This window comes from Mugil cephalus, chromosome 4, assembly GCF_022458985.1.
Source record: "Mugil cephalus isolate CIBA_MC_2020 chromosome 4, CIBA_Mcephalus_1.1, whole genome shotgun sequence".
Lineage (NCBI taxonomy): Eukaryota > Metazoa > Chordata > Actinopteri > Mugiliformes > Mugilidae > Mugil > Mugil cephalus.
In genome coordinates, this window is record NC_061773.1 from 20,017,381 (window position 1) to 20,031,913 (window position 14,533).

The 14,533-nt window shown below is 42.4% G+C and overlaps 2 protein-coding genes across 4 annotated transcripts; both read left to right on the forward strand.

Annotated features, from left to right (window-relative positions):
• Positions 1–605: 605 nt before the first annotated feature.
• On the forward strand, positions 606–6,570 carry LOC125006634 (tubulin monoglycylase TTLL3-like). Of its 3 annotated transcripts, none has more exons than XM_047582864.1 (14): positions 606–679; positions 1,167–1,327; positions 2,246–2,349; positions 2,467–2,653; positions 2,741–2,796; positions 2,931–3,059; positions 3,139–3,253; positions 3,528–3,632; positions 3,731–3,923; positions 4,012–4,160; positions 4,239–4,482; positions 5,404–5,663; positions 5,801–5,976; positions 6,064–6,570. In XM_047582864.1, exons 2-14 carry the CDS (start codon positions 1,234–1,236, stop codon positions 6,466–6,468), a joined length of 2,217 nt encoding a protein of 738 aa, XP_047438820.1. In that variant the 5' UTR covers positions 606–679; positions 1,167–1,233; the 3' UTR covers positions 6,469–6,570. The 3 variants fall into 3 exon arrangements, with proteins under 3 accessions (XP_047438820.1, XP_047438821.1, XP_047438823.1); XM_047582865.1 differs by having other exon boundaries at positions 2,467–2,638; XM_047582867.1 differs by having other exon boundaries at positions 2,491–2,653.
• A 1,279-nt stretch (positions 6,571–7,849) lies between these two features.
• On the forward strand, positions 7,850–13,311 carry LOC125007144 (cytochrome b-c1 complex subunit 1, mitochondrial). Its single transcript, XM_047583757.1, has 13 exons — positions 7,850–8,009; positions 9,595–9,735; positions 9,852–9,938; positions 10,043–10,172; positions 10,378–10,576; positions 10,681–10,760; positions 10,866–10,981; positions 11,236–11,379; positions 12,021–12,181; positions 12,295–12,380; positions 12,463–12,551; positions 12,640–12,715; positions 12,799–13,311. Exons 1-13 carry the CDS (start codon positions 7,947–7,949, stop codon positions 12,861–12,863), a joined length of 1,437 nt encoding a protein of 478 aa, XP_047439713.1. The 5' UTR covers positions 7,850–7,946; the 3' UTR covers positions 12,864–13,311.
• The last annotated feature ends 1,222 nt before the right edge of the window (positions 13,312–14,533 follow it).

Consider the following 14,533-nt stretch of genomic DNA (forward strand, 5'->3'; position numbering starts at 1 on the left):
AAATTAGTCAATACAGTAGATTAGCCTTGTAAATTAATAATAGTTCATTAGATAATTAGACTTAGATAGACTTTAATCATCCACGAGGGAAAGTGTTTGGTCACAGTAGCGTAGTTGCACATAAAAGGAACAAGAAGAACTATAAATAAGAAGAAAGATCAAATAAAATGAGATTAAAATAAAACATAAGTAATATCAGGAAAAATAAAATAGATAGAAAATGGTGTAAGCAAAAAAAATGTACAGAATTAGGATATGAAACAGTGACGGAAGAATAAACATATATATAGCCCTCTCATTTCGCTCCGTATGATTACAAAATAGACAACAAAATAGGCGTGACAAATATATTATAAAATTAAAATATAAAATAATGCATTATGAAATATTGTATTCTATTTAACGTTACGTTTGGCCTCTCAACCTTGAACGGACGTTGCTTTATGCTGATAGAATAAAAATAAATTAAAAAAAACTGTGTGAATAGTTCAAAACTAAAGCCATTATTGTGTATTAAATCCTGTGTTTTGCTGCTTTAATATTTAGCCAAAAATATAGACACTCATTACCCGGTTGGCGTTAGCGGCTTATCCGGCTGTTGCCACGGTAACAGTAAACAGGTAACAGCATCGTGAGTTCCTCCACTGAAACTCAACCGGCACCGAAGTTACCTCAACAGGTGAGAGAAAACAAACTCCACGATGCTCAGCTTAAAATGTATTAAGCTTACTGTGACATTTAACACCTTAGGAGGTTGCAGGAGTTGACAGTCGCTTGGTGCATTTGCACTAAGGAGGGTAAGGAGTTTATCAATGACGGGGCTGTGTGGTTTCTCTTGAACAGTCAGCGATGCTAGATAAATTCACAGTTTGACCTATAACATGTGGTGACTTTTTAAGATTTTAATGCGTCTTCTTGCTCTCTATGTCCTGTTCTGGACTCCTGTTCAACAGGTAACTGAAGGAAGTATTACACCCTGCCTGTGGTGTTAGGTATAAAGCTGACAGGTGTAGCCAACCTGTCTCTTACAAAGCAACTTGACCCAGTTTATAGCCTCCTGCAGTACAAGACCAGTAGTCGGAGATGCTTGAAGCCGTTTACAGAGTTTTTACCATTGTCTAATAACTAATAAGTCTTTACAATGTATATTTGTCTCCCCATGCCAGACGGTGTCCTCTGCAGCAGTTTGTGTCTAACCAAACCATGATACAAAAGGAAATGTCCTCCTGAAGTATGAGCGTCGATGTCAACACGGAGACCACCAGGTCTGGACAGGCTGTTCAGGGTCCGGAGGGACAGGGAGTCTTTGCACTGTGTCCAGATGAAGGTGAGAGACAGGATGCTGCAAGGGAAACACTTCGCTTGTCTGTATTTCCTGACACTAGGCACATTATTTTGAAAATTTAGGTACGTTTCTTGACATGCTAATCAAAGTCTGCATCAAAATGATTTTCCACATTGGCTCACAATTCTTGTGTCAGCCTTGTGTCGGTCCTTTTAACATCTGTCCAACACCTCTGCAATGACTTAACTGATCAACAAACTATTCTTTATTTGTTGCTACTTGCTGCTGAGGGATAAACTTATTTCTAAACTGAAACTGAAAACTCAAAAGATGTACGACTTCACACCTCCAGACGGCTTGGCCTTTGCCTCCATAGACATGGACTACACTGAATTAATCATGCGGTCACACTCAGGACAGATGGCCAAACGTTTGAACACTAAAGGCGTGTATTAATCTTTCATGATTTTGCTCTTCGTGGCTCCATGCTGTAAATGTCAAGCATGACGCCTCTAGTTATATTGTCTCTGTGATTAGTGTGGTGTACTCACCACTTCCAGATGTTCAGTTGTACATCGTACTCACTTTTCGATAGAGTGTATATCCATTACAAGAAACTGCATCCACATAATTATACTACTATTACATGGCATTATATTTTACCTGAGTCTTTGTACAAATGCTCTTACTGCAGGAGTAACCAGAGGCACGTTAAAGGTCGAGCCATGCATTCAAGAAGAAGCCAAAACCAGTACGTGTGCCCTGAAATGAAAATGCTGCATGACTAAGTGGGGGTTGTTTTCTGCTCATACTGTATAACGAACCGCATGAACATTGTCATCTTGGTTGAGCTCAGGAGACGAGACAGGTTTCGAGGTTAGGGTAGGGTTTAGGTTATTTTAAGAAACGAAAGCGGTATTTCTTCTGCGAGTGAAACGTTACTGTGGGTTTGTATGTCAGTTACACGTGCTGAGGTCAAAGTTTGCCGTGGTTCGGTCAGCCTACCTGTTCTCAACCCAGACAGAATGAGGGCAGCCAAGGCGTTTGCAGATAAAGCTGTCAAGGTGAGCTTACATGGCTGGATGTATTCAAATCATTTATGTAGTCACGTAAATGTATGATTGCTTCCAGAAGGACTCTATCATTTGTGGTGTGTGTTTGCTGTCTGTCTGTCCTCTCAGATGCATAAGGTGTTCTCTGTCCAGGGTCCTTACCCTGTCATCAGGGCGGCATTGAGGGCTAGAGGTTGGGTTGAGCGACGTAAGCACTCCTCTAAACAGCCACTACACCATCGTCAGGCCGAAGACAGCAGAGCCAGCTCGAATGATGGTGATGACAGCGACGATTCAGACGGTGAGCTCGAAGAATGTGAGACGTCATATTCCTGTTTTTACTTAGTGTGGCTGTGATTGGTTTATGTCCCCCCATCTTAATAACGTTGGTCATTCTTCTCAGACAACTCAGACGATGTTGAAAAAGATCAGGACCCTAGCAGACTACATGATATCATGGTAACAAAAAAAAAAAAAAAAGAAAAGAAAACCTTTTCTTGTTTTAGGTTGTAAGCCAGCCTGAAGTTTAGGCAAATTGGTTTATGGTTAGTAAAAGCAAAACTCAATGGATCATCACTCTTTCAATCCCGTAGTCTCGCATGGTACGGAATGAAATGGTTTATTTCTTCTGGACAAGCCGTAGAGAAGCCATCAACAATAACAACTTGCAGAAAGAACAGATCACCAATCATTTCACAAAGGCAGGCAGCTTCACCACCAAGGTATATTTATAAAGTATGTTTATGTTACTTTCTTACGACCAAATGTGCCTCTTCTCAGTGCTCCTGTTTCCTCTGACAGGTGGGATTGTGCGTGAACCTGAGAAACCTGCATTGGTTTGATTCGGCTGACCCGGACACCTTCTTCCCCCGCTGTTACAGACTAGCAGCACGGGATGAGAAGCATGCATTCATTGGTCAGATCTGATTTTACTTTTCTTGGCATGTAATCTTTGGATCTCTCTGGATATCTGAAAGGGAAATGATATTTGTAATTGAAGCTGTTTGACTTCAGTTAGTAGTGAGAGTAGTATTGATCAATCATGTTTAAATGGCCTTCGGTTTTATGCAGGTAAACAGTCGGTAAGGAGAGTAAAAAGAGGCAGAAACATCTTCTGTTGCCCCCAGAGGCTAAGTGAGCGTCCTTCTTCTTTACCCAGAGACTGATTTCTGTCTCCATCCTCTGTGTAGAGGACTACAGGAGGACAGCCTGCATTAGCCTTCTGAAGTACATCGTGGAGAGGGATCAGGGTGTTCCTAGACAGGAAATAAGCCACATCATTAAGACTGTTCGGGGTAGGACCACCTCCCAAATCTCTTTAAATTAGTGTGGCATTGTGAAAACAACTATCAATTCATCCGTTTATTTTTTTTTTCCCCCCACGTACGAACAGGCCAGAGGAAGCAAAGCAAACGGCGGAGTACACCAGTGGTCCTTCCTCAAATGATCAGCATCGCACTCAAAGTGTGCCAGGATTTCCTTGAGAGTCGGGAGCACACCGACATAGACATAAGCTTGGAGACGCCGCAAACACTTAAAGAAGAGGAGTGGGCAGAGTTTATTGACAGCTACTACCTCGTTGTTCAGTGAGTGTGCGTCAGTACAAGTGTGAGGGAACCAACATGCTCTTTAGTGTCTTACTACGCCGCCCTTTCCTTCTGCTTTCACGCCCAGTGGTGGAGCTGAGATTGGGAGCGGCGACCATTCTGTGTCCTGCTGCAAGGCCATGCTGCAGAGACTGCGGGAGGTCAGTCCACAGCTGGACATAGACGGCATACACAACATCTGGATCATCAAACCTGGAGCAATGTCCAGAGGCAGAGGTGAGAAGTCAGACACGCTCAGACGGTTCGCGTGACAGCTCACCAAGTTCTGGCTGACTTGCTCCACCTGACTTATAGGCATCAAATGCTTCAAGCGTCTAGATCAGATCCTCAGGCTGGTGGACCACGACCCGACCCTTATAAAGGAAAGCAAGTGGGTGGTGCAGAAGTACCTGGAGCGCCCCATGCTGGTCCATGGCACCAAGTTTGACGTGCGCCAGTGGTTTCTGGTCACTGACTGGAACCCTCTGACTGTGTGGTTCTACAAAAAGTGCTACTTGCGCTTTTCCACACAGCCTTACTCGCTGGACACACTGGACAGGTAAGACGTCAGTGTTACTAAAAAACATGGGTGGAAATGACAGGCGGAAAGCAGATATGAAACCAGACTGATATAGAAATACGAGAAGTGAGAAAAATGTTGTTTTGCATGTCATTTTTGGCGGGAGCTTTGATTTCACATCTGTACGTGTCCTGAATAGCTGTTTGGGTTCTCCTTTGGGTATATTTAAATCAGCGTGTGTTTGCTTTCATTAACTGTTGCATTAAATGCTCAAATCAACTGGAGAAAGTGACACCAGAGATGAGCTTTTATCTGCAGATGGAAGAAGTCAGTGCTTTACATATCTTTACATATTGATTGTAAACTATATGCAAGTGGGAGAAAGACAAAGAAGCACAGGACTAGAAAAATTATGAATTAAGAGTTTAGTTAGCAGAGAAGAAGTTGGCTCATGAACTCTTTGGCCAGCTACTGTATATGGAAATAATACACTCATTATCTGACTTTGTGACTGTGACAGAGAGGGTAAACAGGGAATTAGTAAACAATTGACAATGGAATCCACCCATTCCTGGTTCATTTACATGAAGAAGGAAACTCCATCTGCCATCTACTTTTCATGGGTTGATTCTGACTAAATATGTCCGAACTTACCCTAATCCTAACCACTTAGCCTGATCCTGAGTGCTGGAATCTAATGATCACAACCATCATCGTCACACACACTATTAGAAATATACTGGATTGGACACGTTGGTGGCCTAAAGGTTCAGGCAGGGACTAGGAAACACATCCTCAGTTTGCAACAAATTAAAAACACTAATATTTTAAGGAGAACTGTAAATGTCTGTGTCATTACATGAAAAGTATTATAATAAACGGCAGAAGGTTTGCATGTATCAACAACCAATACCACTGTCCACTTATTTTATCTAATCTTCATCCTTTTTATTCTTCCAGCTCTGTTCACTTGTGTAATAACTCTATCCAGAAGCACCTGAGGCCCTCCCAACGACGCCATCGAGGCATCCCGGCAGACAACATGTGGTCGGATGACCAGTTCAGGACCTTTCTGTCCAGCCAGGGGCAGGAAGCTCAGTGGGAGACTGTTGTAGTCCCAGAAATGAAGAAGGCTGTGATCCACGCGTTACAGACAGCACAGGATCTGATGGACTCACGCAAAAACACATTTGAACTGTATGGTGCTGATTTTATGTTAGGTAGGATGGGCTCTATGTATATGCCTTATGGTCTATTTTAAAAGCTGTAAGTAGATAACACGACACCATTTAAATAGCACTTTGTATTTTAAATATTTTCCATGAACTTGATGTTATTTTTTCTGTTTGTTTTTCAGGTTGTGATCTTCATCCATGGTTAATAGAAATCAATGCCAGCCCCACGATGGCCCCCTCCACCCCTGTGACAGCCCGACTCTGTTATGCTGTGCAGGAGGACACATTAAGAGTCGTCCTCGATCGGAGAGTTGATCGCACCGCAAGCACCGGAGACTTTCAGCTCATATATAGACAGGTAAGCAACACTTGTCCATCCACTTTAGATAATAATGCACATTAAAATCATCAGAATACAATACTTTCATGTATTTTCTATCTCTAGGCAGCAGTAGAAGTCCCTCAGTATGTAGGAGTCAACCTGCTTGTTGAGGGATACGCAATCAAATGCCCCTGCCCACTGCCACCACTGAGGTCCTCCAACTGTGCCGCATCAAAACCCAGGGTCCCTGTCGAAAAGAAGGATCCCGAAGCTAAAAAAGTAAAGCCGCTGCCCAAGAGGTTTTTGAAGAATGCAGAGACTCAGCCTAAAAACACCAGCAGTGGGGTTCTGCCACCTCCTCCTGTTTCCTCCGAGCAGCCCGGGCTCATGTCCACTCAAACATTCACACTTTACCTGCCAATGAGTGTGAACAAGTCCATCCACACACCTGCTAGTCGCCAGTCACACTCGCCGCTTTTGTGGAAGAGGAGAGCAGAGGTACCGAAGGTGCGCCCTGAGAAAGTCTAACTTCTTTGCTCTACAAGTGCCAAGAAAAAAAGTACAAATGGAGGTTGTTCCCCAAAGAACTGACACACATCTTTTTTACAAGCTATCTTGATCTACCTCTCAATAAAGTCACAATTAAGCCATACTGTTTCAATCACTTTAAAAAAAAGGCCAAAACATTAATACTCATCAATAGAAAGTGAAAGTAGCTTGAAGTAGCTCACAGTAGCTGTGAAGGCTCTTATCCACAGAGCCCAGCATCAACAGCACATAACAAACACTGGGTGGCAGTAACACCCAGGGGAAAATATAACGCACATTTCCACCAAGAAGAGACGAGGGAACAGCAGCATGGTCCTGACAGCAGACAGGATATACTGCATGAAGTCCTACAGTTACTCACAAAAATACATAACAACTGAATATGACAACACGTGAGGTGTCACATCCAGGTTCAGAGCTCGTATATACAGGATCTGAAGTGGATTTCTGAATAATATAAAATCTGATTAGAGCACTGCTTTTAAAGTCATGGTGAAACACAGATTAGAGACTAAGTGGGAAGGCTTTCTCATAATTTTTACAGACGGGGGCTACAGATCCTGGAAGAGTGGCCGATCTGGTTTTGCTTTTTTTTATTCCAGAATATGACACTGTAAAGCTCATCCGAATGTCTGAGGGGGCATCGGTCTATACAACACAGCTGCCTGCTATTATGTGGGCTCTAAAGTGGGTGGAGGAGTTCAGGCCAGAGGGGGCTGTCATCTGCTCTGATTCAGCATCAGTATTAGAAATTTTGGAAAAGATGAATTTGGGAGCTTGTCCAGACCTTGTTATTGAATTATTAATGCTGTTGTATAGAACTGAAAAAGGTCTCAGTTGGGTTTCTCTGGGTGCCTGCCCATGCAGGGGTGGATGGAAATGAGACAGCAGATAAGGCAGCTAATCTGATTCTAAGAAGAAAGACTGACTTACCGGTGTGTATTGGTGTGTGTGTGTAAGAGAGTGGTGATCTGGCACCAAAGACAGATTTAAAGTAGTGCAGCAGAAGCAGTGGGAGAATAGGGAGAAAGGACACCACTCTTTCTCCATGCAAAACAGTGTAATAATGACTAAACAGTGCTATCTTGGAAAACTAACATAACTGTGTTTACAGCAAGAGTCAGGTTAGGACATGAGTGTTTGAAGAGGGTGCTTTCATGAATGAAAGAATAGAAAAACAATATACTGTGGGACATTATTTATTTATTCATTTATTTATTTTTGTACAATATACCTTTTAAACTCGTCATCCAGTGCCAGGTCCAGATTATTAACGTAGTCCTGGATTTTGTAATAACGACAGGCGTTTTCTCCCTTTGAAGCACTACCATAATTAACCAGTGAGAGGCAGCAACACGACGCCTCAATACATCTAACCTGCTGGATTAGAAGGCGAAGAAGAAGAACAAGCCTCAGCAGACTCGTCCTGGTCCTGGTCTCTCTAACTCTTCTAAGAAATGGCGGCGTCCGTGTGCCGAGTCGGAAGCACTGTGGGCCGAGCCCTCGCCAAAAGCCGCAGTGTAAGTTTTATGTTTAAATCATAGACAGAGTGTCTGTGTAACATAAAATATGTACAGAGTTAATGTGTTAACACGCTACAATGACCCACCGTTTGCTAAGCTATGTTGCTAACTACCTCACAGAACCCGGTTAGCATTAGGTAGCTAACAGTGAACGCAAGGTCAATTGTCAAACGAAGCAAGTAGGTTTTTGTACCAGCTACGTAACGTGTAACGTCCTATTTATATGTACATTTGCAAGATGAGCTGGTCGTCTTTGAGCCTTAATAGGGTCAAAAGCTTTAACATTTACTATTTGTCCTCGCTTGCCCTCAAAGCTTCCTGGCTAACAGCGTTAGCATGTTGACTTTCAGAGTCAGAAACAAATGTATTTATTCCCGAGGTGGAATTAGGAGAAAGACAGATGAAGACATAAGACACTGTTTTTTTTTATCCCACTTATGTGACTTTTCTTTGTTACAGTAGCGCGGAATTAGACAAGAATATATCCAAAAAACAGTATCAAATTTGAAAGAATATACTAAATGTAACGTTATATATCCGGTGTAATTCCTCATACAAAAGATAACAGCACTCGAAAAAACATACAGGAAAATTGAGATATAGAGGCAATCTATATATGCAGTGGATTAGTAGTTATAATTTGGAAAAATCGTTATATAATGTAATTGCTAAGATTATAAAATGTAGACAGTGAGGTTTGTGCAAGATAAAGTAGTACCAAAAAACAGATTGTGTTGAAAAAAAGTAAATCACTGTAAAACAACAAAATGAGTCTGAAGTGTGAGTTATTGTTATGTTATGAGTTGCATAGTGCTGATGTTTAACTTCCTGATATATTTGATTAAATAACTTCCGTCTATATCATTTTGAAATAACTTGAAAGCTGCAGAGTGGCAGTATAGTCGTTTGAAATGCTGCTGAGCACAGTCTGCGTTTTCATCTGAATGTTGTCGTCCGAACAAAAATGGCTCCTCAGTGACACCTCTTCACTGTTAAGTCTTATACTCACTTTATTTGTCATTTTGTTGCAATGGCACAGACAGAAATACTGACAGAAACATTTAAGTATATGCATATTCAAAATTTAGTATGAAAATATATTACACAGTCTAAATGTGTGTAACGGTTTGACTTGACAACTTGAGCTGATTTATACTGTCTTCTGGTTTTAGTTAGTATCAGTTAGTATAAACATGCAGTGGTGTCCGATTCAGCTGGCACCCATAAGTTCAGGTGCTACGTCTTGTGCCAGGCGTTGCACGTGAACGGGCCAACAGCGGTGGATATGAGTCCAGTCTGGCCCAGACGTACAGTACTCACTCACTGCATTCAGCATCTCTGTAGTCCTTGTTTTCTATTGAGTCACAGTAATACATTTTTTTAAGTGTCTTTATAATTATTATTTAAACAAATATTAACAGAACATCTACAACTTTTCATAAACGTTTTTTATGTTGTTTAAGAAAATATGAAAGTGGTTCTTAAGAGTTAAGTGTGGATGTTAAGTCGTGTCTTGTTGCAAGTGTATTTCGTAAACACGTAGAATTTATAAATTACTCTTATTCCATCTGCACCCCTCCAGCCCATCCTGCTGTCTTTGAGGCGTGGACAGGCATCAGTCAGCTATGCCCAGAGCCTGTTGGGAGTCCCGGAAACCCGTCTTACTGCCCTCGACAATGGTTTGAGGGTTGCATCTGAGGAGACTGGACATCCTACATGCACCGTAAGGTCACATTAAATGACTGATGGGCTTTTGTTTTTTTAGGACCAGATGGTTGTTAAATGATAAATGTTTCACTCATATGCACTTCAGCATATCTGCTCGCTTCGCTGTCACAGGTTGGACTGTGGATCAGTGCAGGAAGTCGCTATGAGACTGACAACAACAATGGAGCTGGCTTTCTTCTGGAGCATATGGCTTTCAAGGTAGAACAATTTATTTATTTATTTATTTTTGTCAATTTATATTAAATCCATTTCTCCAATGACACCAAATATTTCCTTTACATATATCAATTCTTTCCTTCCAGGGAACCAAGAAACACACTCAAGCCGCTCTGGAGCAGCAGGTGGAGTCAATAGGTGGTCAACTGAGCTCCTACACCTCCAGGGAGCATACTGCATACTATATGAAAACCCTGGCCAAGGACCTGCCTAAAGGTGAGAAGACTTGCTGAGAAGTAAACTCATTACTTTCCAATCTCTAATGGTCAAACTGAGAAGTTATTTTGTAGTAGCATCTTAACATAATCACTCTCTACGGCAGAATCCTTTACTGTATGGAACATGGCTACAGTTTTCAGTTACTTAGGACCAAGAGTGTCGTCTTAGTTGTGAAGAATAATTTATCTTCGGTGGTTCCCAGCTGTGGAGCTGCTGTCAGAGGTTGTGCAGAGCTGCTCGCTGAACGAGGCGGAGATCGAGCAGCAGAGGGCCGTGGTTCTGCGAGAGCTGGATGAAGTTGAAGGAAACCTGCAGGAAGTCTGCCTGGACCTGCTGCATGCCACCGCCTACCAGGGCACTCCCCTGGGACAGAGCGTGCTGGGCACCTCCACCAATGCCAGGTATGACGACGACGCACACTCACTCTACACGCAGCTGAAGTAGTTGTCACAAATTCTACATGTTTGCCTACATTAATGCTGATCGCCATGTTGAATGCTCCCAGGAATCTGACCCGCCAGGACTTGGTGGATTACATCAACAGCCACTACAAAGCTCCTCGCATGGTTCTGGCAGCAGCTGGAGGTGAGTTCCCTTCTTGCTAGCGTACATTATTCGGAGGATCAGGCAGCCTGTGGATTTTTGCTTTTCCTGAAATGACTGTGTAAACCTCATGTTCCTCCTCTGCAGGTGTGAGCCACCAGGAGTTGGTTGATTTGGCCAAGACTCACTTCAGCGGAGTGTCTTTTCAGTACGAAGGAGACGCCGTCCCCCTGCTGTCACCCTGCCGGTTTACTGGCAGTGAGGTGAGATTTAATGGGTTTTTCACACAATAAAAACAAGTTTATTCAGCTTCACATGGATTCACAGGAAGGTTAATGATGAGATTTAATGCAAGAGACTGGGATAATAATTTTGCTAACCAGATAATGTTAAATAAATTAAAGTTATAGTGAGTGCCTCATAGATTAGGTGAGATTCTAGCAACTGAGAATAACGACGCTGAATCCAGTCATTGTGAGTTGTTTTGTTGATCTCTTCCTTATCTGCCTTTCTTCAGGTGCGCCTGCGTGACGATGATATGCCTCTAGCCCACGTTGCCATCTCTGTGGAGGGTCCCAGCGTCAACAGCCCAGACAACATACCCCTTATGGTGGCAAACGCCATGATCGGCAACTATGACAGATCTTATGTTGGTGCACAGGTTTGTAAAATGATGTCTCTGGATGTGTTTTTTGTTTGTGCATCTTTCCTTCTGATATATTCAGAATCAAACAATTGCATTCCTTCACCAAAGTCCCCTTTAAGCTTTGCCCACTCGAGGTTGTTAATATCTTGAGTGGCCATTATAGAAGGGTAGAACATGGTCCTCTCTGAAATCCTGGGTCAGGGGTCTCACCCCTGCCTCTGGACTTGTTGGGAGGAACACAAACTGAGATGATCGTGAACGATGCAGAAAGATAGTTTGACTCATGGAGCATGCAGCTCTAAATGTCTTGATTATACTTAACACCTGAACACATGCTGCTCTATCACCCCATGTGAGGTGGGCTCTGCTCAAGGTGTCTCTGTGTTATGAAGAATTTTTTTTCTTGCCACTGTTAAGGCTACCTCTGCTCTTGTTTTTTTTGTAAAGCATTTGTAACTTGTGATTGTTCCTGCCATAATAGAATATAATGATTTATGAATCATATTCAGAAAAGAGGATTTGACAAGACGACAAACGCGGAAAACAAAGCTTGAAATGATTTTGAAAGTCGGGGGTTTGATTAGGTTGGTTTGAAAGGATGTATTTTTTAGTCAAACACCGCTAAACAAATCTATTCCTTCCTCTCTCGCATGCAGCACCTGAGCAGCCGCCTGGCTCGAATGTCGGAGGAAAGCAAACTGTGTCACCGCTTCCAGCCCTTCCTCTCCTCCTACAGCGACACCAGCCTGCTGGGCATTTACTTTGTGACCAACAATTTAAGCATCGAAGACATGATGCACTGGTCCCAGAATGCCTGGTCAGTAACGATTCCCGGACAGAGAGGGGCTCGCACAAATGTGCTCATGCCACGGTTGATCGTGAGATAAATGAAATGTTAATTGTCTGTCCTCTTTGCCTCTTTGTTGACAGGATGAACCTGTGCACCACAACCACAGAGAGTGATGTAGCCAGAGGCAAGAACATTCTGAAGGCCAGTCTGGTCAGACAGCTCAATGGTATGTTATGGGAGCATTGTGCGTCTCAACAAACACGCAAAACTCGGGAATGATAAATCTACATACCTTGCTAATCTTCTAGGAACAACTCCAATCTGTGATGAAATCGGACGGAGCATCCTGAGCTATGGGAGGCGTGTTCCTCTGGCTGAGTGGGACGCTCGGATCGATGTAAGTTCACTCTTTATTAACGTCCTAAAAGTCCTCTAGTCCGTCAACAGGACCAGACTTCTGATTTCCTCCACGTGTCTCCTTCCAGGCCGTGACCCCTACGGTGGTGCGTGACATCTGCTCCAAGTACATCTACGATAAGTGTCCAGCTGTGGCAGGCGTCGGTGAGTTCCGCTTTGCTTTCGGCCCTTTTACAGCGCGTTCAAATGATTTCCTCTAACGTGATCCTCCTGCTTTCCTCCACCAGGTCCCATCGAGCAGTTGCCCGACTACAACAGAATGCGCAGTGCCATGTACTGGCTGAGGTTGTAATGGAAGTTGTCGCGTCGCTCCAAAAGTGTGTTTGCCGTTCGTCATCAAACCTACATCACTGCCCTCCTGACAATCCATGCAAGACTGAATACCTGAGCGTTGTCCACATGTTGGTGTAGCAGCACTGGCAGCCATAAAGTCTCTCTCCTCTACTTCTTTTATCCCACATTCTTATTTGTCTTAGTTAGCCGTGAGCAGGGTCCTGAAATCACACTCTGGTTACACAATGATTGTACTGCGCAGGTACTCATCACCTGATATCAACTTGATGGGAGGGCAGGGAGGATAGACTTGAATATTAAATCATAATTTTTTGCGGCACGATACAGCTAAATGTAACTGGTATGGAGCAAGAGTATATTTATAATTTCAGTAACATTTGTTTCTGCTCACTATTGTACATAACAGAAGCTGTCATTCCGACAAAAATAAAAAACAGTAAAAGGTTTTTCTGGTGTTCTGTCCCCTTCATACGTCGTGTGCTGCTTTTCAAAACTCTCTAGGACCTTCAGTAGTTTCCATTCCAAGTCGCGTCCAGCTTTGTTTCTTTTTACTGCACAATAAAATGTTTGAATTGTACAATTTAATTCTAAGATGTAGTCGTTACAGCAGCAAGGAAAGGCTGCAAAAATACAAATTAGGTAAAAGAAAAAAATATCGAATCAAAGAATATAGATAAAAATAAAATAAAATAATAAAAATAAACCGAAACCCAACAAAAGTGCTCCTGGGGTTGTTGCACGTGTTTGCATGCTAAAAGTATCTGCATACGTGTCCGTATTTAAATCCTCATTAAAGACTTTCTGTGCAGTGTTTTTTTACTTTCTGGGAAAAAGGGCACATTGATGACCTGAGTTGGTATTTTGGATTAATCTTGAGGTATAAAGTGTAGGTCATCTAATCATTTTGCCACAATGAAAATGTCATGTCAGGATTTTTACAAGTTACAAGGTTTTCTTTAAAATAGAGGTCTTCAATGTTTTTCAGGACAAGGACCCCCAAATGATGGAGCGATTAAGTAGGGACCCCCTACCTATGTTCTATATTAAACTCTGCTTAGTGCTGTTTATAAATATACATTATTATCATTTTGCATTCAGTATTAAGCTATTTAAACAATACACAGGTTCGGGTTTTTAAAAACATAAACATACCTATATATATATATATATATCATGCATTGTTAGCTTCTCTTCTGCTAATATTGCAGCGTGAGTCTGGGATTTCTCCTGAATAGGCTCTTAGGACAATCAGTGTGTAATATGCGGCCTCGTGATTGGCTCAGCAGTGATAGGGGGCGGGGCCTACAGTGTAAAGGAAGTTTAGATTGACAGGTCTCGGCTAGTTTGATGCTCTGTATCGCTGAATTAGTGAAGTGATGGCCTAGTGAAGGTAACGTTTTCTGCCTCCGTTTATCCCTTTACTATAATATGTTGGATTCATGTTAATGCGTCTTTGAAGAAATTTAAATTTGTGGGGGAAATTGTGGGCAATACTAAAAAAAAAATAATCAAATTGTCTAATCAACCAAATATTTTCCGTGTTGAATCACAGAAAGGACGTTGTCTTAGATTCGTGCGTCGCCCTGTCATGTTGTATCTTTAACAATTACTCTGCTGGTACGATTCAGGGCATCTCTGTTCGCAGCTGCATTACATCCGTGTAGCTGG

What these genes read in the sequence shown, in the direction of transcription:
- LOC125007144 (XM_047583757.1), top strand. Translation starts at nt 7,947, where the DNA reads ATGGCGGCGTCCGTGTGCCGAGTCGGAAGCACTGTGGGCCGAGCCCTC. An exon ending in GGCCAAGGACCTGCCTAAAG is followed by an intron (nt 10,173 to 10,377) that starts GTGAGAAGACTT and finishes GGTGGTTCCCAG; the next exon opens with CTGTGGAGCTGCTGTCAGAG. An exon ending in AGTGGGACGCTCGGATCGAT is followed by an intron (nt 12,552 to 12,639) that starts GTAAGTTCACTC and finishes GTCTCCTTCCAG; the next exon opens with GCCGTGACCCCTACGGTGGT.
- LOC125006634 (XM_047582864.1), top strand. Translation starts at nt 1,234, where the DNA reads ATGAGCGTCGATGTCAACACGGAGACCACCAGGTCTGGACAGGCTGTT. An exon ending in TGCACTGTGTCCAGATGAAG is followed by an intron (nt 1,328 to 2,245) that starts GTGAGAGACAGG and finishes TTTGTATGTCAG; the next exon opens with TTACACGTGCTGAGGTCAAA. An exon ending in AGCTACTACCTCGTTGTTCA is followed by an intron (nt 3,924 to 4,011) that starts GTGAGTGTGCGT and finishes TTTCACGCCCAG; the next exon opens with TGGTGGAGCTGAGATTGGGA.